This window comes from Oryctolagus cuniculus, chromosome 14 (genome assembly GCF_964237555.1).
Source record: "Oryctolagus cuniculus chromosome 14, mOryCun1.1, whole genome shotgun sequence".
Taxonomy (NCBI): Eukaryota; Metazoa; Chordata; class Mammalia; order Lagomorpha; family Leporidae; genus Oryctolagus; species Oryctolagus cuniculus.
In genome coordinates this window covers 40,626,800-40,637,801 of record NC_091445.1, presented here as the reverse complement: position 1 = coordinate 40,637,801, position 11,002 = coordinate 40,626,800, and the positions used below count along the sequence as shown (strand labels likewise).

The 11,002-nt window shown below is 40.8% G+C and overlaps 1 protein-coding gene across 7 annotated transcripts in view; it reads left to right on the top strand.

Annotated features, from left to right (window-relative positions):
* The window catches only part of CTNND2 (catenin delta 2), a 982,006-nt gene that overhangs the window by 546,731 nt on the left and 424,273 nt on the right, over positions 1–11,002 (top strand). For all 7 annotated transcript variants that reach the window (XM_070056591.1, XM_070056587.1, XM_070056589.1 and 4 more), the window contains one exon: positions 1,474–1,646. In XM_070056591.1, the coding sequence (XP_069912692.1) occupies positions 1,474–1,646 (173 nt within the window). The remainder of the gene's footprint in view (positions 1–1,473; positions 1,647–11,002) is intronic.

Genomic DNA, 11,002 nt, shown 5'->3' with positions numbered 1-11,002 from the left:
ACTGAATGATCTCTTTGCAGGCCATTGAAAGCCTCACCATCTAGTGCACACTGTTTTCTTGGGACTTTTTTAATTAAAAGATAAAGAATTACAATTTTACTTTTGTTATGTCCTTCATGATGAAAACAGGGCTGAATGGTGATGCTCTTATTTCCTTCCATGACATATTTCCAGTTTAGATTCCAAAATACCAAGTATTACCCATATTAATTAATCAACTTATTATGCAATGTCCAGTGGCAAGTGTTTCTTTTGTTCTGTTTTGGTTTTTTGCTCCATCACAGACTCAGAATGGGAAGGTTGTACGTAGTCAAGATTATGTGAACAGATGTTATTGAAAAGAGGACACATTTTATGCAAAAGTGATCCTTTCACATTGACTCTAGGGCCTCATTTGAAAAATAAAGTCAAATTCTATTCTTAAAAAGAAAGAAAAAAGGAACTTGAAAATGCTCATAGTCTGTATGAGCTAGGAGCAAGGGGGACCTCACGGATGGCACAGTGGTTATCCTATAGGCTCTGTGCATGATTACCTTCCACCGAAAAAGAACTGCCTTGTACAAAGAAATATGAGAAAATCTGCATTAAACAAGGTTTTGCCCCCTCACACTTTTCCTACTCAACTACCTTTCAAACATGCATAATGGATACGATCAAATATAATTCCACTCTTCTCCTTGTCCCCAAAGTGAGTATTCAATTGGATTGAAGAAAACATACATAAAAAGAAAATGAGCAAACGCTTGCAAGAATCCCACTGAAATAGAAATGTAAGAAAATAAGACACAGTTTCATGAGCAAAGTGTAATTGAATTATAGGGTCAAGACCTGATTATCATTTCTCCATCACTTATCATATCACCATATTAGCAGTACCAATCTTAAAACGCTGTCTTCTTTTTGTTCTCCTAATGTGTATTGCTGTGATAGCAAATATTACTATTCATCTGAGATTATATGAGATCAGGATGAATTCTACATTGTAAAATGAGCTATTAATATTTTAAACACCGTCTACCCTGTCTACTGTTCTGGCAGGGAGATATTGCATCACTCTTTACACAATAGAATTTGTCACTGATTGGAAGGTTTTGAGTGTCTCAGCATCCAAATCGTGAAGAAAGAGGTAGGATTATATTAACACAACCAACGTGCATCAGAAGGTAGAGTTTTAAATTATTTCAAATGGTTCTGATATTGTCAGATCCAAAAATAACTCCCTGATTAACTAATTTGTCTCATAAGAGATGTCTCTATGTAGGTCAGGATGAGATCATTTGAAAAATCTACTCCTTTGAGAACTTTGAAACGGCTGGAGTTGAATTATATGGTCATTTTGTTTCTCAGAATTCAAAGCGTAGATGGCTGGAATCATGTGCATGTGATAATTCTGGGCTACTCTCAATAAATAATACATGTCATTTCTGCTTCACTGAGACTGTCACTGACTGCTCTAAATGACTTTCAATGCAGGGCCCAGCCTACTCTCCCAGAGTGCACTTCAGCTCAATTCCAAACCTGAAGGGTCTTTCCAGTATCCGGCCAGCTACCATAGCAACCAGACCCTGGCCCTGGGTGACACAGCCCCTTCGCAGCTCCCAGCCCGCAGCACACAAGCTCGAGCTGGGGGCCAGAGCTTCAGCCAGGTAGGTGCCCTTTGCTGCATTGGGGTTCCTAGGGAACAGGTGGGGACCAGGGGTGCGTGGTGGACCATCCTGCCTTCTGCAGGCGTGTCCCCAACTTAGGGAAGCTGCCCTGCAGTGCTGTGAATGAATGAGAGCAATTATAAAATGTGATTATAGAGTGACCTGAATGGTGAACACATTTTCTCTGGGAGTGTCTGCATCACTCACACTGAATCCCTCTGATCTGTATGAATACGTGAGCGTGCATCGGTTACTCTATCTGTGCCTACGTGTGATACAAATAGGACATAGAGACTAAGTTGTGAGTGTACCTGGAAAAATAGTATTTTTTCTCCTACAGACAAAAGTGTATTATTCCCTGAGATTAATCATATCAGGTAACAGTGTAATTGTGTAACCAAGTAGACAGAGCTATTCTGAAGATAATTACACTAGTTTAGGAATAGTTAGACTTTGCCAAGTCTGATTTTGAAATGTACCCCGAATTGTTCTTTAAGGCATGTAATTTGTTCTTCTGCTTTTACTGCACAAATTTATTAATTACAGTTAAAACTGACTCTTTATAAAAAGGAAGCAGCTGCTATTTGGGAAATTATTTTTTCAAGAAAGATGCAAATGTACTACATAGGAGTGTGTACATGTATATGTGTGAATTGGGTATATAGATTTATAGTCTGTGTATATATATTGTGTGTATGTGTATATGTAATGTATATGTATATGTAGTATATGTATATAATGTCTGTATATCCATATGGCAAATTTTTTTTCAAGAAAGATATAAATGTTTGACATAAGCATATATGTGTGTGTATATATAGTGCGTGTCTATGTAGTGTTTATGTGTATAGATATATAGTGTGTGCATATATATGGTATTTGTATGTGTGTAGCTACATTGTATGTGTAAGCATGTATATACATATGGAAAATTATTTTTTCAAGAAAGATGTAAATGTACTGCATATGAGTGCATATGTATGTTGTGTGTATATAGTATGTGTGTATATATATGGTATATGTAATAGTATGAGTGTAGATAGTGTGTATATTGTGTATGTATATAGTGTATATAGTATGTGTATATATATGGTGTGTGTGTTGTGTGTTATGTGTGTATATATAGTGTGAGTATATATTTATATGGTGTGTATTGTGTGTGTATATAGTGTATAAATATAGTGTGTGTGTATATATATATATATAGTATGTGTATATCTTGTGTGTGTGTGTTATGTGTGTATAACATTTTGGTCACAGAATTTTGAGGTGCAAGATATATTTGATCAAACTGCCAGGGTTAATATATTAGATATATATTAGAGCTACCTTGACGTAAGCCTTTTTAAATTTGTCTTCACTGGCAATAGGCCCTTTTAGTTTTTGTGCTTCTGTTCATAGAATGAAGCCAGCAACACCAAAACCACCCATTTGGAGGAGGAGTTTGGGGTTCTTTCCACATTTGCTGAGCACGGCCTCTGCCTTGGGCCCTTCCCTGGATTGCTCCCCAACATCTGTCCCTGTAACCTCGGAGTCCAACTCTTTCACAGTTTATTGCTCTTAGTCATCCCACCTCTCATTCAATTAAACTGAAAGCTACCTGTGGGCAGGGCTGTATTCATCTTTGTATCAGGAGCACCTAACTGGCCACATGGCCCCAAGCTCTGTCTGCAGAGAGGCAGGGGCAGGCCAAATGAGAATGGCCTAGGGCCAGCATTGCAGTCAGCTCACAGATATGACACTGACATTACTGAAGCACAAACTGAAAGCTCTCCTTACATTTCCATTATTAATGTTAAATTATTATTCCAACAACATTTTAAAAGTATGATTGCCTTCTTCAAGCAACACCCTTGTCTGTGAATACCTTTGTCCTTTTTACATTCTTGCGATGCGGAGCTATAAGAATGTGGATAAAAGGAAGTGGTTAAAACATTCCACTGAGATGCAGCCTCACATTAAAAGTGTGCTTTAATGTTTAATCAGAGAGTGTTACTGACTTGTAAAGGTAGCAAAGCTATGAATTCAAAGGCATCGCAGCTGTAGATTGAAGTCATCATTAAATGTGAGTGTGGAACTCACCCTTGAGGCAGAGGTTACTGGTACACTGTCTTGCCCAGATGGAAGAATGAGCAAGTCTGAATTCTCAAACCAAGAGTTGAAAGGTTCTGATGCAGTTGACTAACAAAATTGAGACCGTCTTGAAGTCTTGTTTACTCAGCTCAGCAGTGGATATTGGTACCATGATTTGCTTCAGCTGTGTGCTGCAGTATGCCAGGCATGTTTTATTGAATAGTCTCCTGGACCTGTGACTTCAATGTAATGTTTGAGAAATGCTGGACAAGTAAGCCAGCATTTTTACTCTGTATTTAGTGTGATAGCCTTGAAAGCAGAGAGCGATATCCCATTCCAGCAATGCCTCCATTGTTCAGAACGTTGAGTGGTTTTTCAAAGCCTGTGATACATTTTGTCCAATATTCTGAGCAGTGTTAAATCTCATTTTCTCAAGGCTGGAATAATTTTTAGAATATCCCATAGTCATAAAGTATGATGAGTGCAAGGAATGTTCAAATTATGACTAACAGATGCCAGGCCAAGTGAGTAAGGTCAATAATCTATCAACATAAAAACATTCCTTTTTTGTCTAAAAAAATTGTGTAATTTTAAAGTAAAGCAAATGGTTTTCTATCTGGCTTATAAATTACTTCTGAATGCAATTTCAGAGGAGTATCGTAAATGTTCGAAGATTCTCATTTCTATTTTTAAGGCTGTGGTTTATCTGACATAATAAATGGGAATGGAACGATCATCGCCAGGCTCTGTGATGGGCGCTGGTGATCTGTGCATGCCCTGCCTTGCCCCATTATGCCAGCCCCAATGTAAAACTACAAGCACACAAACCTTATGAAATACCTGTGCTCTGCTGTTACTCAACTTAAACCCTTGGAAGTTGTTCTTCTCTGACACTAGGGTGAGTTCATGGGGCTGGACTGGAGCAGAGAGAGCACCACCCTTCTATCAGACCCCAGCACTGTGAGCTGATGTATAGTATTCCCTTCCCCCACTCTGCTCATCAGTTTCTCACCAGCTGTGTAGGCCACTCCTCCACTTCTCCCTTGTTCCTTCAAGTTAACCTTGCTTTTGTGCCCCAATCAAAACAGAGTGGCTCTTACCTGTCACATTTGTTTATCTCTGGGGTATTCACTGATGCATTCAAGATGTTGAGTCGGTGCCTGCTGCTGCCATGAGCCTTTGTGTTGGCATGGAGAAGTAAAAATAATAACACATTTTCTGTTACTTAGGTTCCAGCAGCAGGGATGAAGACTCAGAAAATGACCATAGTGAGTAAGCAAATGGCATAGTTTATCCAAAGGTGATGTTTTCTGTGGGGAAGAAACAGATACAGAATAGGTTTCGCAAGATCCCAAGGATGGGATGGAGTGAGTGTAACCCAGAACCTCACAGAGAAAGGAGTGGTTCGAAAAAGACATGAAGGAGAAGGAGGAGTGAGTTATGTGGCTGTCTTGGGGACAGCAGATGCAATGAGCCTGGATAGAGCAGCCTGGCCTGTGACAAGTCAGCAAGACTAGCCAGAACAGGGTGCTATAGTTTGCAAGGTGATAGGAGCCCAAGTTGATCATTGTGATCTTTTACTTGGAGTGAAGAAAAGAGATAATAGGAAGTTTGGAGCAGAGCAGCAAGACCTGCTTTGTGTTTTAAAGGCATCATTCTGCGGTATCATATATAAGATCCTATAACTATAGGACACAAGTCATTTCCTCCCATTAGATATCCCCGCTGCAAAGGGTGGATATCATACAAAATCAATCTCCACATCCCTAGGAGCTGGGCCCAGGGTTCACCAAATATTCTTCAGGTTCCTCCATCACCAGCCAAATTCTTTATAATTTGATTGCACAGACTTCTGGGTAAGTAGAAGAAAAAGACAATGGCTCTCCTTCAGGTTTTGTCAGCTTGCATTCATGTACAGTTTCCTACATGAAAACCTGAATTTAAGACTTCTGGCAAAGAGGAGATACCCAAAAAATGTTGGTTTCTCCTCAACTCCAAACAGAAGATAGCCTCAGAAAGCAATGCATCTCTCAAAGAAACAAAACATACAGGGAATGCAAAAGTCTACACATGCAGATAGAGCACTGACAAAGTGGAGCAGGAGCCCAAGATTGTAAAGCCATCCGTGTGCTCCCTGCAGAACTGAAGTTGGAGCACAATCGTAATCCTGGGGAAATGGCCTGCTGGCTGCAGGAAATTAACAACTCTATGATAATTCTCTAAAATGAAACTGAACAATAGTGGATATCCTAGAAAAGCAATCAGCTTTGTGAGAAGCAGAATTGCTGTTGCTTTTTGATCCGGCCTGTCTATTTAATGCTGCACTCACTTTTATGTCTCAGAAGTCCTCATTTGTGCTATATCGTAATTATAAAGACACCATCTGCTCACCTCTGCCAGAGGCTGATGTGTTCACTGTGTTTGGGACATTACTGGTGCTTATTGGTGCACGTTCACATCAGGCAGAGGCAAAAGACAAGGAGACAAGGAACTCTGGGTGGTGGTAGAGAGACCCCAGAGCAGGCCACAGAGACCCACACTGTGAGAGGAGGAGCAGCTTCCCAAGGAACACCCACCGTAGTCCATTGTGGAATGACAAGGGTTATGGGGACAAGTGTTGTGACCGCACTGCAGTTTGCTCAGTTGTGAAAGACATCCTTGGGTAATACACGTTAAGAGAAGAGTCACCCATACACGTGGAAATCACAAAATCGCAGGGGATTCTTAGCATAGAATGCACACATCATGCAGCAATTAGAGGACACGTATGCTGCCTTACGTGTCTTCCCGGGCATGTTTGTGGGAAACGGGGAAGACGATTTATAATTTGTTCATTTATTTTGTGTGAGTGAATCATGCAGCAAGGTTTGATAAAGAGAACTACACTTGATAGACCATTTATTTTTAAGATAGTCTGAACATGTCCACCTCGACGAATCCCAGCTTCCTGCTTTGCTTTAACATTGTGTCCGTCCTTTATTCTTTTTCTAGTATAAGTGTATTTAATCTGGCTTCAATAATTGAAACTTCTCTCATTTCAGGGAGGGTGTGTGTGTGTGTTTTACTAGACTATTTCCTCTTCTGGGCAAATATTGGAGTTATTAAAATGATATCAAATGCACCTCTTACTAAAATAAAAGCTTTCTTAGTGTATTTTTGCAATGCTCATATAGATATAAGAAAGAGTCATCAGTAAGAAATCCTTCCTTATGCATTCTTTAGCATGAATTTATAGAAGGTACTTACGTCACTGTTTGATACATTTTTCTCTCATTTTCTTTCCAATGGTAGGTCACTAAAGGGCCATAGGAAACAATTTTCAGAATATGTATCAGTAATGACCCTGATCAAATTTTCCTTCAAGGAAAACCCAAGGCAAGTGAATTCAGAATGCAAGGCAGTGCAAATCTGTGCTACCATGTTTGTAGCAGTGACGTAGCAGCCTTGGGAAAATGAAAGTCCTGCCACTTCTCTGTCCTGGTTGCAGTGGCACAGACAGTACGGTCTATGAGATAGCTGCCTCTCTCCCTCCATTATCATCCCCAAGGTTGCAGCAGTTCTCTGGATCCTTTTCCTGGGGATGTTCTCATCTGGGGAAAGTAATTCCTTAGTGTTTCAATTACTTACACTTAATTTGTTGTGGGCACCACCATTCAGTGTTACTGGGCTGTCTCCACCCGGTGGAATCAGCCCCTCTTTCCTTGTTGGCGGTGGTGCTCCCACTGGTGCAGAAGAGGGACGGTGTGGGCGTTGTGCACGCAAGGTGTTTCTACTCTCCATGTTACGGATTAGTTTTTACCAAAACCAGCACCCCTCAAGAGGATTGCCTGACAAGGTGCTTGATGATTTCATTCAGCTATTTCCAAAATCAAACCTTTCTCGTAGTACTAGGATTTTCTTCCATCAGAATTTTAAAAAAGGTGGTTTCAGAAGACTTTCAAAAGAGAAGTTATCAAATCCTGTGAGCAATGGCAGTAGTGTTCAAATTTTTTCTTATATCCCAGGGAAATTGGACTTGTTTGGGCATGCAGACTCGTTTTAATCATATTATATTGTGAGAACATTCTGAGTAATACCTAAATAAGTTTGTGTGCATTTTAGGATGGATGATTTATTCTCATTTCAATGGCTTTCTCCATATTTGTGTGCCAGCCTAAAATCATAGACAAAGTCACTCCAGGGAATTGCAACATTTTCTCAAAAGTCTTAGCAGCACAGACCAAGCAGTGCCACATAGCACTACGAGTCTGCTCCCAGTTACAAAAGGACTTCTTCCAAGGCATCATCCTAAAGCCATGCCCTGCGTGTTTGCATCCAGAATCTGTCCTGGCTGTCTGAGCTCACTGAGTACATTTTAGTCGTTGCTTTCATTCCCTCACCACCACGTTGCCACTTAAACTGCTCTGCCTCGAGACAGTTCCAACACCAGCTAGAATCCTTTCTCTCCTGATGCCATGCCACGTGCATGTGCTTGGCCGCTCCTGTGACCCTGGCCCTGTGGGCTTTGCGGTCCCGGCCCAGGAACACTGCTCCAAGTAGATGCCTCAGTGCCCGTGTCCGAATCCATGCCACCTGTGAAACGGAAACACCATCAGTGCTGAGGTTTCCCTCTCATATAACAAGGGTAGGGCAAGTGGAAGGGACACAGACAGTACATGGGAGCAGACTGCTGGTCCTGTCACTAGTGTGGCTCTAGGAAGCCACCAAACAGGGCCTTCAGTTTTCATTCCTGCCATTGTCAGCCTGGCTGCCCGGCATTCTGGGCAAATTCCATCCTGTCCCAGAGCAAGGACCCTCGGTGACAGTTCCAGGGAGCTTGGCAGGTCTGAATGTGTCTTCACAAGGACTGCTCCTAAATCATGGCCCTGTTTTGGAAAATGCAGTTTTCCTTAGTGACGTGGCCTACTCAGAACTGGAGGTCAAGATTCCTTAGTGACCAGAGGCTGTCAGCTCTCTTGTTAACTGACCGGAAGCCCTGGGTGCCTTTTGTCTCGTTTGCATTGCCTGATTGTAAAAGTATGCGAACTAAGTAAGTTTTCAAAGTCTGAGGATTGTCCCCTTCTGACCTCTTTGCCATCCCTGCTTCCCTTAGAGAGGCACAGTGGGAAGAGATCAGGAAGTAAGGTTGCTCAGTACCTGGGCCAATACCACTTCTGGTCCACCGATGTCGCATTCTCAGGGGTTCTGCTTTCCAAAAAGAACAATATCATAATTGTGGGCCTGATAGTATTTGATACCAAAAACACTACAGTGATAGATCTCCAAAATAACATCAAGTCTAATGCTCCCCGCAAGAGAAGTGCTGAGAGCCCTTCCAGAACAAACTCCTCATTTTCACACGTAGTATAATAGTCTTCTGTTAGTGGTTTGTTGAGTTAGTTTCTGAATTCACACATTAGTGGTTCAGGCTGTAGAGAACAATGCAGTTTCAAGTACTGCCTACTACCCCTTTCAGTATCTTTCTGCTTCACTTTGAAAATAAGCCTTCCCTTAAACAGTTCTGCAAAATAGCCACAAATGGATTCCATAGTCACACAAAAGACCCCATTGTATCCCTGAGTACATACAAGCAAGCACACATACAAACACATAATGTAAAACTTGCAAATAGACTAATATTTCCTAAATCTGACCTAGCCAGAAACTTACATATACACAGAGGAATATTTAATTTACAAGAACTCTGAGAATTTTCAGATTTTTCTTGATGAATTTTCCATATTCTGAAGCAAGAACCTAATTCTATTTAATGTGCATCAAACTCTGCAGATCAGAAACGATGTAATCAGAGCATCTACTTAGCAGTGGTGCCACTGGTATGCGAATGTTCTGCCTGCTTGTCAGTTTCACATTGGTAGGTTCTCCCATTTGGAAGGAGTCAGAAACACAAAGTAGCCTTGTGGGCTGAGGCTGGAGCCAAGTTCTGAGAAGGAAGACATCAGCAGTGATTTCTCCCAGCAATCCTGTGTTGTGTGATCAAAGACAGTTTGGGGGCCCAGTCTGCTCCAGGGAGTTCTAAAAAGTTCTATATTATTTTTCTTTTAAGGGTCTCATCAATAGTAGAGAATTTGTTTCAATTCTCATTCTGCGTTTGGTGCACATGAAATATAGTTTGAATCTTGACTTAGATTATGGGAAATTCCCAAACACCCCAAGGGAAGGAGTATGTTGTAGTAATCTTTAGCTTAATTTTTTTTTTGAATAAAGTGAACTTTTATCTGAATTCTAACTTTAAGATTACATTTACAGTTTCATTGTGTTAACATACTTTTTTTTCATTTTCAATTATCTTTATATACAGAAGATCAATTTAGTATATATTAAGTAAGGATTTCATCAGTTTGCACCCACACAGAACATAAAGTATAAAATACTGTTTGAGTACTAGTTATAGCATTAATTCACATTGGACAACACATTAAGGGCAGAGATCCCACATAAGGAGTAAGTACACAGTGACTCCTGTTGTTGACTTTTGTGTTAACATACTTTAAGGTAGAATTGAACCTCTGTGACAACAAAGTCGATGAAGTCCCGTAAGTGTTGAAATGGGTTTCTATTTCTATTTCAGTAACTGGAGTAATAATAAAGCTTCCTGTGAATTACACAGCAGGCTGGAAGCTCACCCTCATGCATCCCTAACTGACTATGAGTTACTAAGTGATACAAAGCAATGAAAGAGAACACGAGAGTAACAACACGCTCCCAAAAGATCACTCTGTATGTCCAAGTGATGCTGCATAATAAACTTCTCTGTTCAGCCAAGGAATTATTCCTAGGCATTTATTACTCTATAAACTATTGGAACAAAGTACAGAGAACACCCCTGGATTGTTCACTGTAAATTGCAGAAGGGCTCCTGTAGCTGTGCTGTGCTGAGCAGTGAGGTGGCCACAAGTCACAGGTCGTTACTGAAAATATGCACATTTAAATGCATGTTGACATTCAGCTCCTCCGGGACCAGCTCCATTTCAAGCGCTGGTCCAGAGGCTGCCATATTGGATGGTACAGAAAGCAAACCTTTCCTTTCCAACTCTGCAGGATGATTCCCTGGGCAGAGCTGCTGCACAGGTAGCTCACCAGTACAGCTGGCATCCCTGCAAGAGCTTCTTGATGGTGGCTTGCCGGACAGATGGATTCAGAAATCTTGTCTTGAGTTGCATTTTAATGAATAGTGGGCAGTAGCATTTACTATCCTAGTTGTATAAAAAATTGTGTTTTCCTTTTCTCGTGTAAAAAAGTTTTGGTACAATTTCACCAAGATCCAACAGTGTCTAAAAGGT